The following is a 27,993-nucleotide window of genomic DNA, read 5'->3' on the forward strand; positions in this document are numbered from 1 at the left end:
GGTTTTAAAGGAAAAGAGATTGAAGAATTTATTATTATTATTATTATTATTAACAATATCAGAAAGAAACAGATAAATATTAGAACAAGAACATATGGGGGATACAGTAAACATTAAAAGGCAATTAAATAAGTTAAAAAAAATTCAATAATTAAATTGTATACAGTCATACAATACAGTTAGTTATACAATCATTTTACAATCATAAAAGTTACAACTTATTTATGATTTTTTTCTTTTCTTATAAGATTGGATGTTTTTAAGGCTTTTTTTTTTTATTGGGGGAGATTCTTTGAAGTGATGAGTAAAATAAAAGTATATCAGAAGTGAATATTTTACAATTAGGTTTAAAGTTAAGTCATCTCGCTTTGTGAATGTGGAATTTTCCCATCATACAAATAAAGTCCAGGGCATCCTCTAGCTCCCTACTGTCAGAAACCACTGAACGAAAGAGAACCTTAACTGCAGAAATGTTACGATAGAATACAAGTAGTAAAGATGCTGAAATTTGAAGCCAGAATTGTTTAGTATAAGGACAGAAATAGAATAAATGTGAGAGAGATTCTTCCTCTTCTTGGCAAAAAGAGCAGAGTGAAGAAAGATTTTGTATGAATTTACTTAAATATTTGTTGCAGGGTAATAATTTGAAGAATATGATGAATTTAAATGCATTTACAATGAAAAAAGTACTTGTTCATGAAAGAGGACAAATAAAAGAAATTATCTTGCTTTATCAGTGCAGTCACAAGTGAAACTTGTTAAGTTAGTTTATATAGTTGGAAATATACAGCGATAGAGACTCGAACATGTAAGGCCAAGTAATAATTTTTAAAGCGTCATCTATCGATTCTACAGCTTATTTATATTACATACGAACTGTACATATTAACATTCATTTAAAATTTATTTATAATAACTGTTAAACTAAAATTGCTTGTGTGTGATGAATTAATAATAATATAAATCATATAACTATATAAATCATATAAAATAACAACATTTTTGGTTTTGGCCAGACAATATTTTTTAGTACTAGTGACCTTTAAGTTGGAGCAAGAGAAACCGGGGGACTGACTTTTTTGTGTCAGACATTTGTCACTTTGCTCACATCTGACTGGTCCAGTTTCAGTTTGAGATCTCTAACTCAGAACATAACCTGCCCTGCCCTGGAGCAGGTTAGCTGTGGAGTGTAAGTTACTATAGCAATGAACGCAGCTAAAAGCCAAGCCACTGTCATGGTACCTAAAACCCAGGATTAGTGTAAACTAAAACGAAATTTATCTGGCTTCATGCTACAGGCCCCAGGTCTGACAGTCGTCAGTTAACCGGAAAGACACTGGTGGAAATAGTCGCAGTCAACTAAAACATACCCGTAAAGCAATCCTGACCCCTAGTGGTCATATAATTACCTCCAAGTAGTTTGTGCCTCACTTTCATTGTCACGAATACAAAAGCCAACACATGATTTACAAATACGCATTTTTGTTTTATAAGCTTTGTAATATTTTATCTGAATCACAGCACAAAAGCATAACTAGTAAAAAAGAGAGCATTTTACAAATTAAAAAAAAATTCTGCAGGAAATAACACCTATATACTGAGGAAAAACTTTTTGCACCTTTAAGAAACACTTTAAAAACAACAACAACTGTGATCTCTGTTTCAGACTACCAATAAAACTCTTTGTACAGTGGTTAACAAGTAGCCTAACTAATTCAACCCAAATAAAATAAAAAAAGTCGCATACAGGCAATTCAGGCTTCCATTTCAATCACAATAATACATTTCATATAGGATGTCACATCTCTCAAATGAAGTGATGGCACTATAAAGGCAGATAAAGGACATTATCTTAAAGGGACAGAACTGTCCCTTTAAGATAGTTAAAGTTAAAAAATTAAAGTTCTGTCTTTTTTACCCTCGTGTTGTTCCAAACCAATATGACTTAACACAAAATGAAATTAGATCCCAGGCCTAACCCCCCCGACAGAATAGTACCCGATTTTATATCTCTTTATAAATCCCACTTTAGACAGAAATACAGGTTTGGAAAAACATGAACGTGAATAAATGATGACAGAATGTTTAATTTTAAGTTTAACCATTCTGTTAATATCTGTCATAAAAATCTTTGGTGTGTTGAATGGCAAAAGACCCGATAATAAACAAAATTTCACTGGTTAAACACCTTTTCCCACATACACATACATAACAGTACACAATGTTTTTTTTTTGTTTTATGAAAAATAATTTATCTGTAGATAATGTTTCGTGTTGAAATGAAACATAAATACGGTCAATTACTCAACGGTGGAACTATAGCCATTGATGTGCGAGCAGCAGTGAAACCCAGAACGGCGCAATTAAATAATGGCATGTCCCATTAAATCAAGAGGAATAAATAACAGAAAAGGAAAGTCTGAGAGTCATTTACACCTGCAGATGGTTGGAGGAGGAAAACAGGCCACCAAATGACCATTTGTATTGTGCTGTACTTCTGCACTGGTGGTACGAAATTGCAAGATCGCCCTTTAATGTACTTCTAACTTGTCCTGTCCTTTTGTTATCCAGTTTGAAATAAAATTGTTTGGTGTGTATTAAAAAAAGTGCATCGCTTTGTGCTGTAACATTTATGACAAAATGTAACCACACAGGACAAAACAAACAAACAAATACATTCACTCCCTTAACAAAATACTTGTTCAAAGTCCACTAGCGCTTTCCTTTGCCAAAATAAATTACGTTCATTAGTTCACATTCATTCGCTGGTTGTGTTGTTTGTTCACATCTAGTAAAGGATCACTTTTGGCTAAGGGATTTTCTCAGGAGTTCAAGATCCATCCGTGTGGGAGGGTGTTTTTGTGGTGGACAAGAGTATTCCTCTAGGGACAGGCGAATGAACCTTTCCTGTAATCCCAGCACCTTGGTATCTTGGGAGGCCAACAGAGCAGACCACGGCTGTGGTGAAGGACTTCCCTGGCCGAGGAACCCAAAGAAAGCAATGGCGTCTATAAAAAGACAGTCATAGGAATCAGCAAACACCGAGTGATCCTCATCAAGGAAAAACAGATCTTGACAGCAGTTTTTTGTTTTAGAAATACCTTACCTTTCTTCTGAAGATCTGGTGTTTTAGCAAATCCCAAAGGGACCAGAAATTGTGCAGCACCGGCAATGCCAGCAGGCTGACCTCTTGTTGCAAGAAGAACTATCGACCTACACAGAACCAACCTGATTTAGTCTAAACAGTGAAATACGGAAATAGTTTATAGAGAAATCAAAACTCCCCTGATCTTTTGACATATAAGAGGTCATTGTGCTATAAAAACATCCTGTAAGTTTCAGAACTCAAAACTTTCTCGTTAGTCTAAAAACAGCTTACAACGATAGGTTGTGGAATGTGCCACTTTATGACATAATAGTGTGGCTAAACACTGCCTCAACGCCTGCTTCTAGCCTGCTTCAAGATCAACGCCTGCTTCTACATCACTGCCTGTTTAGCCCCGCCCACTGATTCACGCATGTAGTGTTTACGAGAGAGGCAAACGCAGGTAGCCAAAGATGGCTCAGAAAAAAAAAAAGACACTGTGAAATGCCAAGTTGTGGAAAAACAGTCTTTGCGTTTGCCTTCCTTCTGATCCCAACGTTAGGAAAGTGTGGATGAACTTTATTTTTAATGAAGATCCAGACCATGTCAGTAAGAACTTGGTCCTTTGTTTACTTCATTTTACTGCGGATTTATTTACAAACAAGGCACAATTCGACACAGGATTTTCAGAAAGACTGAAACTAAAAGACAAAGCTGTGTCGACTATATTGGATCCAACAGTACCCACATGAAAAAAACACTATAGCAATTTATAGTAAATACTATAATGTTTTTGAACCATACTACTGTAGTAAAGTGTATTACTACAACAGAGCATTCTGATGAAGGGGGTCAAAACAGGACAGAATATATCATATTACTTCTAAATTATGATGAATCTTGATAACATAATAAGTGGACTTCAGAGAACATTACAAAATAATGAAAAAGCAGTTCATGACCCCTTTAAAAATAAAAGGTCTTTAAAATGGCGAAAATGCAATACTGTTCAAAAGTTTGGGGTTGATAAAATCTTTTAATGTTAACCTTTTAAGTCTCTTAGGCTCACCCGGACTGCATTTACTTGTTCAAAAATTCAGTAAAAACAGTAATATTGTGAAATATTACATCTTAAAATAACTGTTCCTGTGATGGCAAAACTGAATTTTTGCACACATCCTTACACTCATCACCAGCTCCCTCAATAAACACTTTGTGCGACCTCTCAACCTCTTCAACCAGACACCTACTGCAGTGCCAATTTTTCCCAAACTCTAGACAAACAGTTTAAAACCCCAAACCACAATTTTAACCCCTTACCTCTTCATAATTCCAGTTTTAAAATACTGCTCCATTTTAGTGTCCAGCGTCGTAAACAATGAGCTCTTTGTGACTTTTCCAGAGCATGCGTCCACAGTAACTATGAGGAACCCTGACTGTTTGAGGTCAAATCTCTCTGCATTCACCTATAAGACAGGAAAAAGAGAAAACAGGTCCCGTGAACAATTTCTAAATGTTAACAACATTCATTTCTGCATGCACCACAAAAGCAAGATAAATGAAGATAAATACATATTCTAATTTTCTTTCCTCTACTACACTGTGTAAATTAAAAGCGGCAACCATAGTCCCCACAGTCACAGCAAAACTGGCCAAAAGCACTAATTCAAATCAGCTTTATTATCATTCATTATATATATATATATATATATATATATATATATATATATATATATATATATATATATATATATATATATATATTTTTTTTTTTTTTTTTTTAAATGAAACGAAACTAAAACACATTATGACTGCAAATGAAAGTAGAAATGGCCACAAATTAATTTTAGTTTTTAAAATCAATTGAGAAGGTTTTAAAAGTTATCATTAAACATGAAAATTGTAAAACGTAGTACTAGCGATAACATTAAACATCCCTGGAAAATGTGTTTTACTAATTAAAAGTGATTTGAACTTTATTAAATCATATTAGTGAACACTCATAACTATGGCAGCCTCAAAATACTTCAAATTAAAAAAGGGAAGTAAATCTAAACATGTATTCTTACATTTTACTAAATAAACCAGTGAACGCTTGCATGATTTTCCCAAGAAAAAGGAATGCTTTGAATGATCACACTCACAGTGATAAAGGCTTCCGTGTCATTACTCTGTTCTTCTTTTACACTGAGCGATTTGATCTGGGTTTGGAGGTAGCTGTTCCATGGATCACTGGAGAAGGCAAACTACAGGGAGGAAAATAAAAGTCACTCAGGGTTGACAGTTTAATGACTCCGTTACAATTACCCAGAAAAGGCAAGGCAAGGCTCTCGGACAGGACAGCAGATGGACAGTCTGTCTATCTGGCACATAGTTCAAAGCCAGTCCCACTCAAACAGAGATACACAAATGATCCAGTCCGTTCACATGGAGCTTGGACCGTACTTACCTGTGAGGCCCCACAGGCTCTGCAGGGCTCTGTGTTTGGCTTTGGCATAGGCACAATGTTGCTGGCAGGCTTTCTGTATTTGGGGTAGGCATTGGCGGTGCAGTTGCAGGCCTGAGTCTTTTGGTTGGCACGTATGGTGGCGATGATCTTCACTCTCTCGCAGCCTGCGGTGGAGCAGTAGCTATGGCCGTCTCGTCTGAACCGAGCTTGTGCATACAGCCATAACAAACTGGAGGTTAAACACAGGCTTACTGTCTCAGACTGATCAGGCTGTGCTGTAAACAATAATTTATCTGGATTTGACAATATAATTTAAAGGGAAGTAGGACAACACAAGTAAAATCCAGAGGCATTGTGAGAAAATTAGCCAACAAAATACTATACATCAAATTAAAGGTGATAAGTAAGAGAATTAATTTGTAGAGAGAGACAACTATAACTAAGCCATTCATGGGTCAATTCCAACGCAAAGTGTAAACACTGTCTCTCTGTGTCACCATCAACACATTGCTCTGATTGTTTAAGCATCAGGATGAGCCTGACAGAACAACATTGTCTCATTCAATGGCGTGATAATTGTTTCTTAAGCAACAAATCAGCATATTAGAATGATTTATGAAGGATCATGTTACACTGAGCAGCTTTTCCATCATTTAAAGATTATTAATTAACACTTAACTCTTTAGAAGATCTGAAAATGAAAGCTTTACATTATGATGCTGTGATGTCTAAATTCTCTTGGACCATTTAAAACAACAGATTTTAATTCTTACTGTTTTTCTCCCAGTTTCACAGACAAGGTTTAAACCTAGTCCCAGATTAAAGTTGTTAGTCTGAGCTGTTTCAACTGAAAAAAACTTGCACTGATTGATCTTAAAATATATCAATGCCTTTGTTTTGTCTCAAGATGGGCACCAGTACTGTTTCTTTTTCGAAGTACGTTTATAAAAATGACTTAAATGTCCTAATTGAACTATGGCCTAATCCTGGGTTAGTCTAAGCCCTGTCTGTGAAACCAGGCCTTAGTGTTTTTTTACATTCTATTAAAAGAGATATTAATACCATAATTAATAAAATGCATAGACCTAATTTGATTTCTACAGCTTTTTTTGTGAAATCAGTATGTTGATAAAGGCTTGGTAACATTTCAAATACATTTTTCCTACCCAACAGATTTGTCGAAAAAGTACTTCCTCTCCTGCTGTCGTTTCTCTAGGTCTGAAATGGACGATACAGGGCCATAGTCCTCTATGCCGTCGAAGCTGTTGTTCTGCTTGTTGTAGATGTCTGATGTGATCTGGAAGACTGTTTCATTGGGGTAGCAGAAGCCGAGAAGAGCCCAATCACCCCTACAAGAGCAACACAGTCAATAATCACATCAGATTGTCTCTGGCATGAGCAATTACTGAGGCAAACTTTCATGGTTATATGGTTTAGTAACTAATGTTCTGTTTCAGATATGTGGGATCACATTCCTCCTTTTTAACTTACTGGTCAAAATTAATCAGTGACAGGACTGTTTCTCTGGGTGCAGGTCCATTCCAGTGCACCGTGTAACTCTTGCCCATCATCAGTACCGGTTGGTACTGCTGAGAAGGAGCTGACTGGCTTCTGATACCTCTGAGAACCATTGGCTTATCAGGGTATTCATCTCTACTGACAGCCAGGCTCAGATTAGATGCGCCCTGCGTCTGTATATAGACCTATGTAGAACATAAGTAACATTGTTTAAAAAGTAAAACCAATTAAGAAGATATACAATACTGTTCCAACAGTTTGGGGTCAGTAAGTTTTTTTTATTTTTATTTTTTATAAATTTAATAATAAAATTAATACTAAAAGACACAATCTATTTACAGTACTAATCTATATGCTGTTCTTTTGAGCTTTCTATTCATCAATAGAAAATGTATCAAGGTTTCTACAAAATTATGAAGTTTGCAACAGCAATATTAATAAATATTTCTTGAGCAGCAAATCAGCATATTAGAATAAATTCTGAAGGATCATGTGACACTAAAGACTGGAGTAATGGCTGCGGATAATTCATGTTTGGCTATAAATTACATTTATAATTTAAATACCACAGCTTTTGAACAGTGGCGTACTTGCATATTAACATGACATGAAAATGCAAAAGGAGAACGAGACACCCATTTCTTTACCTGAGAGTACTTGCCACTGCACACAACACCATTCCAATGAGGAACATCCACACATTGTGGGTGGCGGATCAGGAAGTTGTCGGCCCTCGCCACATACGTATCTGTGTAACTGCTGATCGAACCATCCAAGTCATGAAAGATGGAATTTTTATCGCCGTCCAAATCATTCTGCTCAAACCACTCGCCTGGTCGGCCAAAAAATGCTCTTAGAGTTACCTGGATGATTACAAGAGGATCACTGGTCATGAGAAATGTTAACGAAAACAACCGGACAGACGTAGAATTAATGTGGTACCATTTAGACACAAGTGAAGCAAAATATGACCACATTTTAAGATCTTTCCAAGTGCTCTTTTTAACATATGCTAAATACCAGCTGCCAGAACAGGGTCTTATTATTTAATTACTCTGCACCAGAGCAGATGGTGATCAATCAACAGAGAACAACCAGATGTGTTGGCTCTCTCACTGAGAAACAAGCAACAAGTACAAGCATTAGTAACACTTAAGACAAATAACCGTTATTACAGACTAGACAGACTGGGTGGTGTTATCTGGGAGATCTGGCTTTCTAAAGAAATGGTCTCTATGACCTTGAGTAATGCAATACGTTCAAGTTTCCCCAGGGGGCCAGTCCCTGTAATTAGTCCATAGTTGACTCTGACAAACCCTAAATGTCATAAAAAATAATTATAGGTAAAAATGTCATTAAACTGTTCATTTCTTTCCCTCTTTATTACCCTATAATCTTTATATTTATAATTACAAATGGCAAAAAAATCATTAAAATAAATAATATGGCCACAAATTAGTTTTTGAAACAAAACATATTATAAAAATGAACACCAGTGTTATTTTAGTACCAAGTTATTAATATTTTGAATTAGTTTTTACTTTTAATTTCAGTCAAAGTTGTAGGAATTTTGTTGTGCGTTTTTTTGTCATTTTAAAAATTTATATGTTTAATGTGTATATAGTTCTTATTTTATTTCAGTTTTGGTTTGTTATGGCAAGTTTTTTTATATTTTACTTTAATCGAGTAACATTTATTTGATTTTTTTATGGTTTTTGTTTGATTTAATGGTAATAAACCTGGTTAACACACTAACTTGGGCAGTCCCAAAATAACATAACTAAAATCTAAATAAAATCATTTAATAAATAAACATAAACAATAAGCACTGAAAATATATAGTGAAAAATAAACTAAATGACAAATGGTTGCTACAAGGGAAATTACATTATATATTAAAAATAAAATTAGTGAATAATAAATGTGACTGAAATAATGTACTCAAATAAAATAAATAAACAAAAATGTTACAAAAAGTTAGAAACAATTTAGAATTAATTAGAAAAAAAATTCTGAGTAATTTGTATGTTAGGTGGGTTAGAAGTAGGGCTGCAACAATGAATCGATTAAATCGATAAAAATCGATTACTAAAAGCGTTGGCAACGAATTTCATAATCGATTCGTTGTGTCGCGCGACGCGGAGACGTTTGATTATTAAAAAAAAAAAAACTTTAGTTGAGCGTGGAGCGGAGTGAACACACTCGGTCTCTCTCGCACGGATGGTAGCAGAGTTTGGCGCCTCATAAAAAAAAAAAAGTAAAAAAAAAAAAAGTAAAAAAAACGAGCGGAGGTAGAGGAAAGATACATGGCGGAGGCAGAGAAATCCGTGCGACCCAAGTCATCCAAGGTGTGGGAGCAGGGGCGGCGTTTGCGTATGGCAGAGTATGGCAGTTGCCATACCCTAGCCCAGTCAGGTGCTGTGAAAAATTATCCAAACTTGAGTCGCTTATAATTCGTTTTATTATTTTAAATCAGAGAGTTTTAAAAATAGTAAACCAATGATAAGCATTAAAATAACTTGTCAGTAAAACTTCGTAACGCCATTGGATCATCAAGCTCTCAGCCAGACCTCGTAACTTCACCCGCCTCCGTTCAGATTGACGCGCACAGCCTGGAGAAGATGAGATCTCTGCTTTTTCGCAATGCAAGGGTGAATAAATAATTGGTGTTTGAATAGTACAGCGTTTTCTTTACTCAAACACTATGTCAGTAAAGGATAATGTTTTTGTGTGTTTGAAGAGTGGAGAAGAATTAGTTATTTGCTGTCTATATACGTTTTAAATATCCTGTGCATTATGTGCATAAGCGCTTAATTTGAGATTTTGGCCAAGTGTATTAAACAACAAGAAAAAACTAAGCGCCCATATAGCTACAATCAAAGTTATATAACCTGTAAAAGTTGATGAAAGCATAATGCACTTGCTGCTTCAGATAACAGTTACAGCCGTTCTAATGACAGACAAAACACTCCATCTCCGTCATTCTCTGGTCAAAAACATTGTTAACTCCATTTGAGCTTGATTTTCATATAATGTTAAGTGCAAGTGTCTGATACAATACCAACGCTAACGACGCAGTGTTGTTAAATTATTTAATTTTTGCACCCCAAAAAGTCTATATATTTGGCAGATGTAAAGCATACATGTGTATGTTTTTTGTGTTAGTCCATTTTATTTTATTTTATTATTATTATAACAGCTCAGGGATGTTCAAGGAGCAACATGTTGGTGCACTTTCTAAAGATTTTAGTTCTGTTTTTGAATAAAGGGTTGGAAATGAATGCTTTTCTTTTTTCTTAAATCCGATTCATCGATTAATCGAAAAAATAATCGACAGATTAATCGATTATTAAAATAATCGTTAGTTGCAGCCCTAGTTAGAAGTCACAGTATAGTAGTGTCGGTGAGCATTTGAACAGTGTCCAGGTCCTAAATGTGTATGTGCACTCACACTAGGCTGGAATGCGAGAGACGACAGGTTATTTCTGGGTGTCAGCTGCCAGATGTTTTTCAGGCTGAATCCCACAGCCATGGTGAAGCGCTCTGTCGTGGGACTGAAGGCACGAAATGTGCTGTCTAAGATTCTCACTGGACCATCATTTATCTGAAAACCTCGGATAGGAAACGTCCTGACAAGAACAGAGCAAATTAAACAATTAAACAAAGAATTTATATTTCACTAAACCAGACAAAAGTTTATTAATACAATAAAATAAAATAAATCTCCCTTTATTTCTCTTCTCACATACTTGTTTCTTGGTAGAGTTCTCATCTTTCCATCTACTCCACCAATCCCCCAGTATTTATTTTGCCCTCCGTTGGTGCCACGATTTCTGCTCTCACCAACAAACAGAGACTGGGAGACCTCCTGACTGGAGCCCTCATCTTTAGGGTAGCTGCCATCACTGCAGTGAGAAAGAGGAGGAGGGGAGGGAAACACGGTTTCATTTTCGCAATGCTTGCCTTAGGTGGTTGATGTAAAACACTAGCCCAGACAAATTCACACACTTGCACACATTTGCCAATCAGACTGTGACTGTTTTAGCAAAATAAAAAAAAATGTTCTTATAAATTACTATGCCTGCAGCCAGCCAGATACACAGAGAGCAAAAACATTCCAGCATATACACATGCACTCATATACAAACACTATTTAATGCTGTTCATATATGCAATTAATTCGATCATAATGCTATTACAGCCGGAAAAATGACACCGTACCTTGCAAATGACAGTCCAACACCATTGTCTGCAAATCTATCAGGAAAACAATAATCAGAAGATTGCTATATTTTATTTACGCAATGAGCTTCTCTTAAGTTTTGAGCTTTTTAACAGGTCTACAATTAAGAGGTTTTGACCCCTACCCTGAGTTTCGTATGATGATGTCACCTCCACGGATCCAGGCCCCCAGATCGTTGTTTTTAAAGGAGATGAGTGTGTCGATGAGTGCGGCCGCCCGTGGCCTGCTTGGATCAGAGTTCTCATGGGGCCTGAACCTGAGAAAGAAATGCAATCTTTTGTGCTGCTTGCCCAAGCAACAGTGTTAAAGGAATAGTTCACCCAAAAATGATATAGCCTTAATGATATATATATGCATATCTTTAAATCAAAATATCATAACTGGATCTTCCAGTGAAAACTACAGTCTACAGACAAGATCTGTCACTACTTTGTTTCATCACGACTACAAATAATGAATCACCACTGAAAACAATGGGAAATATTTTAAAAGATGTAAATGATAATGTAAATAAAAGAAAATCTAAAAAGGAAAAAAACATTTTTTTTATTAAACACAAGTACAAAGTAAATAAAATTTCCAGACATTATGGAATTCAGAAATTGAGGAATTTGACAATTGGCACAATGCCAAAATTATGTTTTGCTGTCAGCTGTGACCTTTTTGTGAGATTCACCCAGATAGATAGATAGATATTTATATACATACACACACACTCTGCCACACTGTATATTTATAGTGTGGTGTGCGGCTTAAGAAGAGAACTCCGGATATACTGAATCCCCCTGACTAGTGCAGAAACTCTATCTGAGCAGATGTGTTTTCTTTATAAGCTGAATCAGCTGACCCTGGACACAAAGAAACACTCACCATGTTCACTCACCTAGCGCTGTTGTCCAGACAGAGGTATTCACGTTGGTCTGTTGCAGTGGCGTTGGTGCTCTTGACTTTTCTATCAATAAAGAGGCCAGCCTGACACAAGATGAAAGAAGCAATCACTCTTCACTTTGAAATTGTATGTTCAGTGTCTGGTATCATTCGAGTAATACAGTGGCAGTGAAAGCGAAGCCTGTAGTTTCTCTGCACCTGGACAGTCACCAGTCACAACACTAAGCACACAGCTCGAGCAGGCCAACATAAACAAGTGGATAACAGAGAACTATTGTATAGGGAAATGTATGTGTGAGCACCACGTCACACAAGCACATTGTGCAGGACTTTGAACAATGAGGCATTTCAGAGAAAGAACGAAGATGCCTTGTGTATGTGCAATAAAATCCTGAACTTGTAATTGATTGCATGAGTCTTTCCTGAAGCCACATTTAATAAAATGTTACAAATCCCAAATGATTTATGAACTGCACTTTTATGAGTCACGGGGAGCTGGGTATTAAATGAAGATGGAGAAATAGCATTAGCATTGATATTGTGTGATAAATCACCTGAAGATAATTTACACACACACACACACACACACAAAAAAGACTCTTTTTATGTTTTATGACACTTATAAATCATAAAGTCTAATTATCCTGAAGCCTTGTTATTATTATTTGAAGGTTTGTTTTGCCCACCGTCTTGTGAATTTGGCATTAGAGTCAAAGATGAGGCATTTGATTACCTTAAAGTTGGAATGAACACGGTTGTTAAAGAAGATGCCCAGAGGCGTGAGCTCAGCTTTCGTCTCTGGAATCAGTCCATGAGAATCACCTGTAGAAGAATTGTGGAAAACGTACCAAATTCCTGCATCCTGAGAGAAAAAAAAATGTAGCAGGTATTTTCATAAATATGGGACATCTCCTCAACATTTTCTGAAGGTACAAATGCCCTATTTTGTATAATATTTATTCTTGAGTCCTGATTTCTATCACAGAAAGAAGATTGAGACTTTCTTAGCCTGATCTGAGGAAAGCATGACTTCATAAGACGTTTTCTTTTAATAAAAAGGGTACATCCTTTTATATACAAAAACTCAAACAAACAAAAAGCACGACAATACCACCAGACCGAAGAGATTTATATTGGCAAATACAGCTTTAATAAAGGACTGGAATGAGGAGATGCTATCTGTGATTACATAACCGCCTTGATGTTCTCATCAATATCACAGAGCTGTGGGCATCATTTCAAAGAGCACAAATTCAATCAGAAAAAGTCACAGAATAATAAGTTTATGATAATATACTGTGAAAATGTTGCAACAAACATTTACTCACTGTTACAGATCATAGTGAAAATTATTCATTTGGCTATATCAAGGATTGTACATACCTGTGATCCAGCTGCTGAGTTACTGATCAAATGATTATTGGGGTGTGCAATCCAAAATGTAGATACTGCCCTAGAATACACAGGTCAGACAGGGTCATGTAAATGTGTAATCTTAAAATACATTAAAGCATGTATATATGTACGTCCATAACACACCACAGCCAATATTACTCAAACTGTACTATGCAGTATTTTACTGCATTTAGTGTTTGGTTAGCCTAGATTGCAGGTGGTTAGCGATGAAGACGCAGGGTTTTTTTTTTATTCTGAAATACAGCATGGGAAAATAGTCTTGCAAACAAAAACTTAGTAAAAATACTAATAAATATATTTGTTAAATAATTAAATACTGAGAAACTGAAACCAAACTAAAATAAATTGGCATAAAATAAATCTTATATTTTATCATTCTTTTTTAAAACAAAATAAAAACAGACATACATTTTTTATTTAGTCTTAGCCTTTAATATAGTTTATAAAATATATAAAATATGTTGGGCAGCACTAACATTCTAAAACTACAATAAAAATGCAATAAACAAAAATTAGAATATTATTTGGGTAAAAAAGTCTGTAATAACCCTGTCACAAAAGTGCAACTGTTTACTAACCTGACCACAGCATTACCTCACTGTTTGATCAGATCTACAACTCATTTTAAACATATTCTATCATCTATCTTCATCCTGAGCATCTACAGCTCTATACACAAACACACACATGCTCCCAAAACATTTCTTATCCTTTTGAAAACAGCACCTCCTCAGCTATCCTCCACCTGGGACGCTGGATGTTTTATTGCCCGGATAAGAGAAAAAGACTAATCGCTGAGTCTCAGGAAATGAGATGCATGTTCTTTCTCCTGTTATTTGACCAAACAATACAGCAGGTCACACTGTCAAGGTCAGTTACCCAGAGCAGAACAAGCATCAGGAGACTTTCAGATAACAGAATGCATAATTTCAAGCTGAGAGGCTTCAAGCAGCGTGAATATTGGCCTCAGTTTAAGTTTACGTCTATCCAGCAATATTAAATAAATATGTGAGAGTTTATGGTATCTTACTTGCACTCGTTAGCAGGAGATGGTACATATCCTTTGTGTACCCTGTCTGTAATTTCTGTGCACATGCTATCGTTGCGATCAGTAGGGAGAATGGTCCCTGGCCTGGTCAACAAGCCAAGGTTATGGAAAAATATGTTCCTTTGTTCAATCCCGTCTTCCAGGAAAAAACAATGTCCCAGCGTAACATAGCCAACTGTGTCCCTAACCTAAAATAAAAGGAAGATATCATGGTCAATCAAAATGAGAAGATCAATGTAAAGAAATACATTATTATTAGGACACGTATATTTCTCTCACCAGCAGGCCGTTAGTTGCCTGTATGCCAACGCATCGGGAGAAGGAGTGATGAATGGAGAGGGAGTTTATATATGTTGGGTCACTGTATCCCCCGCGCTGGTCCACATCTCCACACCTGTGGAAGTTCACAGGGTATCTGCCCTTCTCCCGCTGCTGACCCATGTGTTTCAGCTCCACCTGAGACAAGTGGACCGACGAGAAGTTCCCCAAAATCTGAACAAGATCAAAAACCCAACAAATAAATAATGGCCAACAAATAATATCTATTATCTATATATTGTTTAATTATACAAAACTGTTCAAAATAGTCATTATAATCATAAATATGACATATAATCAAATACAATGAAACAAATGTATATGAAATATATTTTTAAACTGTATTCAAAAAATTATTTAATAATAAAATAATTTTCTTTACTAACACACTCTATATATCTATAACACAGCGCTGGACTTGCCAGAAACAGTAAAGACCGCTGCATAATATATGGTTGGTCATTTACATAATGTAAAAAACGAGTAAGTCGTATAAGCGCTACTTGTGCTGTGGTTTTTCATTCTGCTGCCAAAAATAACACACAAATTTAAGATTATGCTTTCAGTTCCTTTCATTCAAAAAAAGAGCTGTACTCAATTATCTGGTGCAAACCCCAACATACAACAGACCTGTGATTTCTCCAAATGACAGCACCAGACAGCTTAGTGTTAAATAAACACACAACCACAGAGTTTCAAACAGACCCTGATGTGTCCCCCGAAGGTGTCGTAGCTGAAGTACTGGCACCAATTTTTTCCATAGCAGGATTTTTCCATTTCTCCATGAATGAGGATATTCCTTGAGAGGAGAGCCACCTCTGCACGCATGTCCACACCGTCCAGTATCTCTCCCACATGGGTGAACTGAGGCTTTCCTGAGAAATTCCAACAAATAACACACCATAAAGCTCAATGACTAATGATAGACTTTCAAAATATGAGAGGTTTAAATAATGAACCCAACTCCAATAAAATATTTGTTTAAATCCGTTTAAATATTTTTATCATTTAATTAGATGAATTAAGAAGACGAATTAGGAAGAACAGGAAAAAATTAGTGGATAAACTTAAAAAGATTCAATTAAAAAGTTTAAAAAAAAATTAAATAATGGATCCAGGAAGGAAAGCAACCTTCCACACATTCAGACTGCCCTTTACACACACCCAGAGTGCACACAGTATCCTTCCGGAGGGAAAAGGCCTGGCAAAAGCTTTGCCAACTGGACACAATGCACACGGTGACATTTAAACTACATCCTTTTAATAAAGGCCATATATTGAAGACATTTCTAATTCTCCAAGGAATTAACATATGTGCTGGGAATAATGAATATATTGTAATACATACACAATACACCCCAGAAACTATTTGGATACTTAATGCATGAACGTTTTAGCATTATACTACAACAAACTCAAAAGTTTGGGGTCAGTAAGTTTTTTTTGTTTCGTTTTTTTGGAAAGAAATTAAGACTTTTATTCAAAAAGGATGCATTAAATTGATCATAAGTTACAGTAAACACATTTAAAATGTGACATTTAAAAATCATAAGGCTATTGTAAGAATAAATGAAACTTGTTTTTATACTTTCAAATAATTAGACATGCTAAAACACAGAATTTGGTAACAATAAAATATAAGGTTGGAACATTTCATAGGGCCCTAAACATGTATTTTTTTGTTAAACTTTTAGTAAATTGAGGTTAAATTGTTTAAGTTTCATGATTTTAATTAATTAGACATGCTTTTTGATTAATACAATTTAATTTAACCTTAAAAAAGAGTCCAGAAAAATTCAATCTGAAAAAAGGGGGAAAAAAACGTAATACCCCATTCACCCCATCCCCGAAAACCTAGGGGAAACACTGAAGCTACAAGAATACTTTTTGTGCGCAAATAAAATAAAATGACTTTATTCAACAATTTCTTCTCCTCCTTGTCAGTCTTCAATGCACATTCACAAGAGAACCACAACACATGTGTGTGCATTCCTCTGCATGTAAACAAAGCATTTGTTTGCTTTGTGCACAAAAAGTTTTCTCGTAGCTTCATAACATTACGGTTGAACCACTGATGTCACATGGAGTATTGTATCGATGTCCTCACTAACTTTCTGAGCCTCAAGCCTGGTAGTTCTGTTGCCGTCTATGGAGGGTCAGAAAGATCTCGGATTTTGTTCTAAAGATGAACGAATTTCTTACATGTTTGGAATGACATGAGGGTGAGTAATTAATTACAGAATTTTCATTTTTGGGTGAACTAGCCCTTTAAGTGTCCAAATTCCTATACTCAATAAAGACCAGCTGGGACATTAGCACTGGAAAGCAATTACTGAAAATGTTTTTAACAGGGTGGAGCACATGATAGTGGAATGATCTATATAGCCTCTCTGCTGGCCTCTGGTCAGAAAATGACAGTTTGTTTATGTGATTCTGGTAAACAGTCCTCACCCTTTTCCGGTCTCAAACTCAATGGCACTGTCATTACTTGAACTCGGCCATATACAAATACACACTGCATCACCACAAGAAACCAGAGGAAATGCATGCTGTTTACCTCACCTTGAATTCGAACTTGTTTCCTGTTACAGTGGGGACATGGGAGCAGGGTGAATTCCTCTGCCTGATGCATGGAGTAATCAGTGCTGGCCACCACAATCCGATCGCCCGGTTTCCAGCTGCTAACATCATCCATCAGGTTCAGAACCACTTTATCCACTGTATCCACCTGAAAGCCTGTCGTAGGGTAACCTTTATGGTAGAACAAAAACCAGTGTAGGTTTTAAAAGGGTTTTCTGTTAATGCATTCTTGTTCAATATTGTAGATTTTACTTTAATGCTGTCAAAGACATACCATTTTTCCACTCGCTGTACGCGGTAACAGTGAAACCAACACCATCCACAGTGACAAACTCACGGCGAGCCAGCGCCTTGCCACCTGTGTCATGGTTCTCATGTTCTCGTACGTCTTCCGTGCAAGAACCATTTCCTCCACCAATTACTGAGACCAAGGCCCATGCCTGTCTAAAATAGAGATGGTGGATGGAGAGAAAGAGCTATTAAAAAAAAGCCAGTAATAGACAAACACATGCAAGAGAAAACGTGACGCAGATTTGAAGAAATGGTGTATTTTTAGCATATAAACTGCATGACTAAAATCAATAACTTCAATGACTACAAACATTTCAATTCCAAATTAGGATAACCGGCTTCTCCATTAAGACTTGTCAATGCACTTCCATGTGGAAGTGATGATCAGTTATTGCACATCATTTAATGGAAGAGCAGCCAAAACTCTTGGGCGAAAAAGCCAAACACTGTCAAGGATGAATGAGAATGACTAATTGAATCCTTCCTTCCTATTATTTTTCTAGTCAGCCCATTAGTACAGTGACAAGAGCAGTTGTCACTCAACTGAAGGTAATTGAATTTCTGTCATCAGTCTATGATGATAATATACACCAAAATGTGGAATTGTTTGAAGAAAGTCATTGCTTTTATGAAAGAACGCCATCTGAATATTCACAATGTTCTCATTTACTCATCCTCGATGTCATTACTGTATGATTAAATTTAAAGAGACAGTTCACCCAAAAATGAAAACTCTGTCATCATTTACTTCCTCTTGTCATTCCAAACCAGCATGACTTTATTACTTCTGCAAAGCACAAATGAATGTATTCTGACAAATGTTTTGGTGTTTTCTGTCCATACAAAGCTGTTGTATTACTTAAGAAGACTCTGAATATGCATTAATATAATATGCATTTGGACCACTTTAATGATGCTTTTTGTCATTTTTGGTGTTCAACAACCTCTGGTCACCATTCACTTCGATTTGGATTGACAAGAGCAGTGTGAACACTCTACTGAACATGTCTTTTTGTGGTTGAAATGACATGAGAGTGATAAATAATGAAAGAATATGTAAACTATGCCTTTAAAAAAAATGAAAAAAGAAGGATAATAAATGTCTTGACTTTTTTTTACCTAATTAATTCATAAATGATTCCCCCACAGAATATATCCAATCCTATTTCCTCTCTCCCTATATGGTATAATTCAGCTTTGGAAAGGATGGAACTAAAATGAGTGGATAAAAAAATACCAAAAAATAAAACTATTATGGTTCAACAGGCTCTGGAGCTACTGGTGTCAGCTTCTGTAGTAGCATTAATACTTCCACTATGATGAAACTGCAGTTACTTCTTCACAGCAACTAGGTCAGAAATGCTGTTTGTTATACTGACGCATATGAGCTCTAAAGGCCAAGCCTCAAACACAAAACCCTCCAGAGGTTTGGAAAGCAGTGTCTCACTGAACTTTCTCCCATTAAGAAGTGTGGTTCACTGCAGTTTACAACAAGTTAATAAAACCTTTGTGGATAAACAGAGTGACTAACTACCCACATTTGAGACCAATAAGGCCAACTTAGCTGCCGTGAGGTGGGAGGTCTATGATGGCCAGAAACTACACTTATATTATTGTTTTATCTTTCATGTTTTCATCTTTTAGCAGCCAAAAAGGCAAGATTACCTCATCTCTCTGAATAACTATTATGTCTGACTAACACAGGAATCTTTCCTGTCTTTTTCCATCTCGTTTCTGGCAAATCCCTACCCTCAAAAGGGAGAGGAATGTCTAATACCATTAAAGAAGAATTGTCACAATATTTCCTGCAGTTTACCACCTTGAACATTTGAAACAATAGTACTTCCATACTCTTTGTGTGGCACTAAAACTTAAAAAGTCTTTGTTTAATAATAATGGAAAGTTTTTCCAAAGTTAAAAAACAGGCAGCAATCATTTCCATTATTCCATGATGTCAAAACCTGCATAAAATTTGTGGAAATAACCATTTTCCACAACAGCACAACAAACTCTTTCTTCAACACAGATATAGACAGGGATCTTATCAGTGACTCTGAAGGCACAAATGCTTTTTGTTTTGTTATTTAACTCTTTTTATGCTGCAAAATATGATGATCACCTTGCAAAAGGAATCCTTTTTGCAAAATAAAAAATCTAAAATCCACTCTAATGTAAAAAAGTCCGATTTATAAAAGATACAAAAAATGCCATTATAAAGACAATATCTTGTTAAATTAAGAACATGCAAAATGAAGTCATGGGCTTATTTCTATGATAACCAAAATAAATGATTGAAATGTTAATCACAAAAATATTTACTTTGTATTAAATTATTAGTTTATCCACTATTAGAATACATTTAGAATTTTATCTTGTACAAAAAAATTTTTTTTTATTATTATACTTATTGTTTTACAAATTTTTTTCACTGAAATTTTCCACTGACCCTCTTGCAATCTCTGGAGGTCCCCTTGCCCCTCACTTAAAACATGCTTTGTATCCAAACAAACAACTCTTTCCACAGGGACAGTCCTCTCTGAGCAATCTCAGGTTAAGTGCTCTCTTTACAATAAGCAACTTTATTTCATACCTCAACTCTTAGCAATTTCCTACCTTCTAGTTAGTCAGAGATTAGCAGAGTCCATATGTTAGATTCATCACTATCCATTAACAGGCTTATCAATTAATCTATATCAAAAATATGTGAAATCCAATGCACCCCCTCAGGAGTACCTATGGGGAGCAGGGGGTTAGACTTGGACAGGCTGGTTTATGTTGCGAAATTTTCAGTTAGATTGTGCCAGATTGTTCTGTTTTGCAAAAGGGAGCTGCCAAGTTTGCATGTTTTCATCAGAGATGTAGTGAGTTTGACTGGTAACGGGTGGAAAGCGAGGGTAAAGGAAAGGGTTTCTGTATGCGCAATGTGCCAAACTGAAATCTACAAATGAGTACATTAATGTTGGTTTTTCTGTCACACCTACTACTAACCAAATCCTGCCCCACCTGATTCACTGAAAACCACATAACTGCAATGGCGCAACGTCAGTAGTCAGCAGACAGATAATATTTCCTCATATGATACACTATTCTTTGCCTTGGAGTTCTAGTTATGTAACAGAACACAGAAAACCTTTTTCATGCCCAAGACCTTTGACCAAACTAATGCGTCTAGGGACATTCAAGTCTGTAGCTTGAACATTAAAATAAGCATGCATATTTTCCACATATCTTGAAGTAGTAAGAGAGAATGTTACACAGAAGTGCCTTTGCAGTAGACTGTAAAAGTAGGCTTTATGTCTGGAGGAATTTCTATATTTGACACTAAATGCTTTCAGTTGCATGGTAGTAAACTACATCCCTCACTGAAAATCTATACTTTTCTATCTGCAATGTAACTAGAAGAGACTCCACACCTGGTTCTTCTGGCTTTGAGCTCTTTACAAATCCTTGCATTGAGATATAGACAGATACACACGTCAGCACTTTTCAAACAAATCCTGGAAATAAGCCTGTTTAACCTTTCACTGGGGTTTCCTTCAAAATACTGCCATGTGAAAGACTGGGTGACTTCTTTAGATACATTTCTGTGAAACAACCAACCAGTTAGGTTAAGCAAAAAAGAGTGCTAAGGACTATTAGCTACTAACAGTTGGCTTATATTCGACTGATCATACACATACTGGCAAAAGTCAACATGCCAGCTGAATAAATAAGAACTTTTATATTTGCTTTAAATTTCTTGTTAATATTAATGTGCTAGATGTACAGTGGCCCCAGAGTGTTAGACTGTTTTGGACACCTAAGTCACACTTTATAATGTCTGAACGCAACTACATTAGACAACATTAAATTCAATCCAAAAATAACACTCAGAACTTGACACTTTTTTTTTTTTTAGCTATTTTTGGTCTCAAGACCAGATAGTGTCCAAATACAGGGTCATAATGTTGAACAGTATTGCTTTATAATATGAAGCCTAGCATGCCACATTGTTTGATATTTAATTATATAATTATATATTATATAGACAATCCTGCGTCTTTAAGCGTGCTGCAACCATCCAAATCCAAATGAGAATAGTAATGTATGCACAATGCACGCTGCCTTTGGGATTCAATAGCTGGGTGAGTCTGAATTAGGATATGGTTTATGGAACAACAGGACACTTTCTGTTCCTAATCTCACTAACTTCAATGCTGTGCTCGGCATTATCAAAGCAAAAACACATCAGATTGGAAAAAGCGTATTTCCTGCTTCCACCCTCCAGAGATTCAATGACGTTTGAAGCACATTTATAGGGAATCTCTCACAGAGTTTATGGCATCCCTGGTTAAAATAAAAAAATAAAAAAGCTGGTTTAAACTGGTCTCCCAACCTAAACAGATGAAAAGTGCCCAAAACCTCTCTAAAACCAGCCAAGAGACCAGCCTGACCAAACTGGGAGACTAGCAAACCAGCTTTGACTGGTTTAAAATGATTTGTTTTTAGTAGGGAAGCTTTATTCACCTGTATTTGAGATTATTGACGTGGTTGCTGCCTAGAAGATCCTGAATGGTTATTTTGGTCTCTTTCAGCAGGCTCTTAACTGCAGAATCTCCAGTAGCCAGTGCAACAATGCGTCCTGCAGGCAGAGACTTTAGCAGCTGACTAAGCCTCTTACTGTCGTTATAAGAATCGTGTGTGTCGAAACGCTCGTTACACACCACTTCTGCAGTGTCCTGATCAACCACCCGCAGGTTAATCCCACGGCTAAAGTTCTTCTGGAAGCCATGGTCGCCGGTAGCCAGACCTGAAGCAGGTACAGTGCGAGTGAGGAAGGTCCAGGACAGTCTCTCTGACCCGTGGAGCTCAAGAGTTCCTCCGGCATTCACACCTAAAAACTTGCGGCCCATCCCGGGAACCTCAGTCACGGTGGTTTCATCCGATCGGCCGATTAAGGCGATGGTAGCCAGGGAGCGATAGCGGCATTTTGGAGCCCCGATATGTAGAGCGCCACCATCTTCTATCAAAATGTGGCGTGTTCGTAGTGTAATGTTTTTGGAGCCTTTTTTATCATCGGCAAAGACAACTGAACCTATAATGAAATGAATGATATCAGCACAAAGATGAGACGTAAAACCCAAATAAAAATTCTAGAATTCTCCTTTCTCTAGTGAAAAATAAATATACTAGAGCAGGGGTAGTGCCGCTGTCCTGTAGAGTTTAGCTCCAACCCTAATCAAACACACCTGAACTAGCTAATCAAGGTCTTCAGAATTACTAGGGCTACAGGCAGGTGAGGTTTTTTTCAGGGTTGGAGCTAAACTCTGCAGGACATCGGCACTCCAGGACCGACATTGCCTACCCCTGTACTAGAATGTATTTGAAATACATTTATTGAATGCTAAGTATACTACAAATACATATTTATGTACTTAATAAAAATACCCTGCATTTGTACTTTCACATACTGAACTGGTATACTAAAAGTCTGCTAAATTTGAACAACTAAGTTTGTACTTAATGCACTTTAATTGTGCAGAAGTAGTGCTGAAGTCCAACTAAAGATATACTGAAGTATATTTGATTGTGCTAAAGCAGAACTATTGCAAGTACACTTTAAATATTTTGCAAGACTGATATTATTCAAAGATCATACAATCCTCATCAACAGTGACATTAAAACACATTTTAGGCTTAATATTAAGCTCCAAATAAAGTACTCCAAATAAAGTTTAATTATATTTTTTATATCAGTAAGTCTTGAGCTATATGTCACCATTATTTTATATAGCGCTTTTAACAATACAGATTGTGTCAAAGCAACTTTCCAATATCAAAATAGGAAAATAGTGTCAATAATGTAAAATGACAAGATTAAGTACTCAATTTTCAGTTAAAGGCATTTCATTATTGAATTAACATATTTATTGTGTCAGTAAATATGTTAATGTTCATATATGTCAGTAAATATGTTAATAGATTTTTACTATACTTAGTCTGAAATAAATGTATTGTAAATATATTCATTTTTTACTAGCATTATAAAGAAATGTATAAAAATTAACAAGCCAAAGTGTTTTGCAAAGGTATTTTTTACACATTGCACAAATGATCTTACCTCCAGCCTGGATAGTGATAGAGTACAGGGTGGCAGATGAATCTAGGCGATAATGCTCACCACCGCGTACCACCACCACCTTTTTGAGATCAAGGCCAGGTTTCCAGGAGCGCAGCACAGGGTTGTGATGAGGGCAGTTCACTACAAAAAGATGTCGGAGGACAACAAGGATCAACAATAAGGTTTTCTTTTCTATTATGCCACACCAGTAGTTCAGATTTGTACTTTTCCCACCCCAAAAGAATGATCACCATTTTTATTAATGTATTTTGATATTTGCTTTGCTAGATTTAGCTAAACTTTGCTAATATTTCACTAAAAATAAACATTAAATGTGAAGTTTTCTTTAATTGTTTTACAAACATTTTTCTTTAAAAAATGTTCTATAAACTATAATTGCATAAAGTCATTTTGCAGGAAAACTATGACTTACAATGCAAATTACTGACTGATCTGTAGTTTTCAATACATTCTTACGGTCTGATACCATTCTTGAAATTTACAAAAAAACCTCATCTGTTACCCATCTTTGTACAGTTTATAATGTTACAAAAATTCTATTAATGCTATTTTTAACATCTGTTCATTTTTACAGCAATACCACAGCAGTACAGCCCCAACCTTGTGTTGTGTCCCCGTCATTTTACTGATGACAGCAACCTAAATGCGTACAATGCGGGATTCGCAGGCTGGCTGTTATTGAAGGAAGGATCAGTATCAAGTTTATTTGGACCAGCTTCTTCCTCCTCCAAATCAAAACCTGTAAGTGTGTTTAAAAATTGTTGCTCTTATGTTCTCTGTAGCATGCAAAATACGTATTTAGTTGTGTGTGTTGTGTTCGCTCTGTGCAGCTTGTAGGTTTCTGGTTAACTGGCTAACAGCAATATCTGTTCGCTCGCAACTGTATATTATTACTTGGAGTTATGATAAAGAATAGAGCAATACGTTGGTGTACAACCAGGCTGAGTCATCGGACCAATTACCGAAGATTAGCCTCATGCAAAGGAGGGATTTGGAAAAATGAATCATTGAGCGAATCGTTTGGGAGTCGTTGAGCAAATAAGGTAAAAATAAATGCATATTATAAGACAATGAAAGTGTTTTTTGACCTTGCATGTCAACCTGTTGTTGGGGACTCCCAAAACCAAAATATGAACCTTTCATAATCCATAATAGGGGCACTTTTAAAAAACACACTGACCCTAAACTTTTTAACGAAAGGTGATCATGTCTTACCATCCAACACATCTTTAGAGGCAAGACTGAGGACGACTATGAGAATCAGTAGGAAAACACAGAAGAAGAATCCAACACAAATACAAGTGTTCTTCCTCTGCTGGTTTTGGGCACGTTCCCTTCTGCTCTCATCTTCTGACAGATTAAAAACCGAAGGTCGTGCAGGGGGCGGGACCGGGGGCTTCAGTGGGGGCGGTGGAGGAGACTTGGCTGGGGGTGGAGATCGAACTGGAACAATCCTGCCTGGAACATATCCTGACGACCGCTGAGCATTTCCGTTGACAGGAGCCACAAAAATGGGGTGACTGCTGGGGCCATCATTCAGCTGCATGGTATAACTGTCTGCCACGTCCTATGAGGCGGGGGGGAGAGAAAACCATGAAAGATAAACTATCATTCAAATGTTTGGGGTCTGTATTTAATGTTTTTGAAAGGTGCAAGGCTGCATTTATTTAATCAAAAATACAATACACTATAATATCATGAAATATTATTATAATTTCAAATTACAGCTTTTTCTATTTTAATATATTTTAAGAGGTCATTTATTCTTGCGACTATTTGGCATCCGTTATTTCAGTCTTCACTGTCACATTATCCTTCAGAAATCATTGTAATAGGCTATGCTAGAATTCTTTGATGAATAGGAAGTTCAAAAGAATTGGAATTTATTTATTACTTTCGATTGATTTAATGCATGCTTGCTGAAAAAAGTACTGACTTCTTTAAAATTAAAAAGCTTACCTTTTCAATGAGAGAGTATGCAAAAATTGTTTTTGAAAAAAAATGACAAAATATGAAAAAATATATTTGATATAACAAAACTACACTACACCGCTTAGACAGGCACTAAGAATCAAGCTAAAAGTATTGTGGGCCAACCAAACTGCCATAAAACTGTTTCGACTTAATTTCGATCAGGTCTCAATTTCATAGTGGCATGACAATGTACTTTGAAGTGCAAGCTTTCTGTGGGTTTTCACGTTTTCAAGTTATTTACAAAACACATGGCACCAATTACAAGACAAAAAGTGCTCAGTCGTTCAACCCGTGGCCCCTTCGTGCCACAAAACAACAGGCACGGGCCCTGTAAAGAAACTCTCCCTATAAAAGCCTGTCACACAAATATTTGCTTACCAATAAACACCTCAGCCAGATTCCTTAATTAATATTCAAAGAGACTTAAAAGTTCCAAACAGAGAGTCTAAACAATTTGGCTTCAATTGTACCAAACACTTACTAATGCTTTTATAAACTTAAGTTAGATTCTTCAGGGCAAAAATCAATCACTATTTTTTTTTAAATCTTTTAAACATTAAGGGAGAATAGAACAGCCACTCGGACCCCAACATCTGTTGAACCGTAGCTCATTTATTATTATACTATTTAACTAATTTCATTGTTGCTTTGATCAACACAAAGATTGCACTATCACCAGATCCTGATCTGGCCATCTGCAGCTCCTCAGACTTAAACGCAGGGGCACAGCAATCACTATAACTGAGGAGGACATTCACCGCCCCCCTTCTTTTGGGATATAATCAATAGCCGTGCTTTAATGTGTCCCGTGTCCCATCCCCCACTTTTCAAACAGTTTTTCTCCCTTGAACAAATGAAATCACATTTTAAAGGGGGATGAGCAATGAATCTCCCTAGTCTGAGGGGGTGAGTGGACAATGGCAGGCTTTGGACAGAAACTTACAGGCCTCATCTGTGGTCACCCAGAGAGGTTGTGTAGTCTACTAGTGAAAATATAAATAATTATGTCTTAAAATAATTAAAACAGGTTCAGATGATTATTCGGGGAAAAGTTTTCATGGATACAAAAACTTAATTACCAAAATAAATTACCTTTCTTATGATGACCTACATTGCAAATGCAGAAACAGATGCAGACGCATGCAAAAACCTTGTTAAAACCAGACTAAGATGGTCTCCCAAACTGGCCAGGCTAGTCTTCAGCTGGTTTAGATGGCCAGCCAGTTGCTCTCCCAGCCTGACCAGCTGACAAGTGTTTAAATCCAGGTCTGAGGTTGAGAGACTGGCAAACAAGCTTAGGCTGGTTTACTGTATTTAAATATATATATATATATATATATATATATATATATTATATATTATATAAGATTACGAATCATTTTTGAATGAGCATATTTAAATTTAAATGCGGCATTTGGAATTTCAGCTTTGCTCAGAAGAAGAAGAAAAAAAATGAATAGAATAGAAACATGTTGGCACCGAAACTGGTTCGCTACATCGCCCCCTTTTAAAGTTTACACAATGCCACAAAGTTTCATCAACTTCAGATGCATGCGTAACTTCATCCCCCCTTTCAGTCCTTACTCGGATCTCCCAAAAGATGCCGTAAACACACAATGCACGACTGAAAATCCGTTGAAAGACCTTCCTACAGTAGAGGTCTGGGGGTCCCTACAAGGAGACAGAGGTGGTCTCTCTTACCTTTCGATCTCTTTTCACTGTCACTTGCTTGGCTCGTCCGCTATATTCTCTATCAACCGTAGAGAGCCGCACGCAACTCAGGGGCTAATTTGACAGGGAGACCGCAATAAATGTGTTTTAATCTTCTTTTACATGGTGTTTTCTTTCCTGGGCTGAAGTCAGCCAGCCCCTTCCCAGGCGCGGCTCGCGGAGGAAGTGAAATTAGAGGCGTGTACTGAAGCTGAGGGAGAGTCTTAGAAAAAAGCGCGTGGAAGATCCATTTGCATGAAAGGGGGTTCTCTGGTGGGCGGGGCTTACCGGCTTTTGAAACTATGAATTCAGTTTATTGTGAAGCTTATGGTCGCATACAGTACAATCAGCT

The 27,993-nt window shown here is 36.5% G+C and overlaps 1 protein-coding gene across 1 annotated transcript; it reads right to left on the reverse strand.

The window, feature by feature from the left end:
* Positions 1 to 102: 102 nt before the first annotated feature.
* Positions 103 to 27,974, reverse strand: cemip2 (cell migration inducing hyaluronidase 2). Its single transcript, XM_058776927.1, has 24 exons — positions 27,633 to 27,974; positions 25,173 to 25,524; positions 23,937 to 24,077; positions 22,343 to 22,910; positions 17,820 to 17,989; positions 17,528 to 17,716; positions 15,671 to 15,840; positions 14,927 to 15,139; positions 14,630 to 14,835; positions 13,567 to 13,636; positions 12,917 to 13,045; positions 12,179 to 12,267; positions 11,420 to 11,551; positions 11,274 to 11,309; positions 10,802 to 10,957; positions 10,504 to 10,681; positions 7,700 to 7,915; positions 7,026 to 7,237; positions 6,701 to 6,883; positions 5,535 to 5,763; positions 5,230 to 5,331; positions 4,406 to 4,551; positions 3,107 to 3,213; positions 103 to 3,008 (listed from the first exon to the last, which is right to left on the reverse strand). The coding sequence occupies exons 2-24, from the start codon at positions 25,501 to 25,503 to the stop codon at positions 2,800 to 2,802; spliced, it is 4,182 nt and encodes a 1,393-aa protein (XP_058632910.1). The 5' UTR covers positions 25,504 to 25,524; positions 27,633 to 27,974; the 3' UTR covers positions 103 to 2,799.
* Positions 27,975 to 27,993: the final 19 nt, after the last annotated feature.

This window comes from Onychostoma macrolepis, chromosome 05, assembly GCF_012432095.1.
Source record: "Onychostoma macrolepis isolate SWU-2019 chromosome 05, ASM1243209v1, whole genome shotgun sequence".
NCBI classification, from domain to species: Eukaryota; Metazoa; Chordata; class Actinopteri; order Cypriniformes; family Cyprinidae; genus Onychostoma; species Onychostoma macrolepis.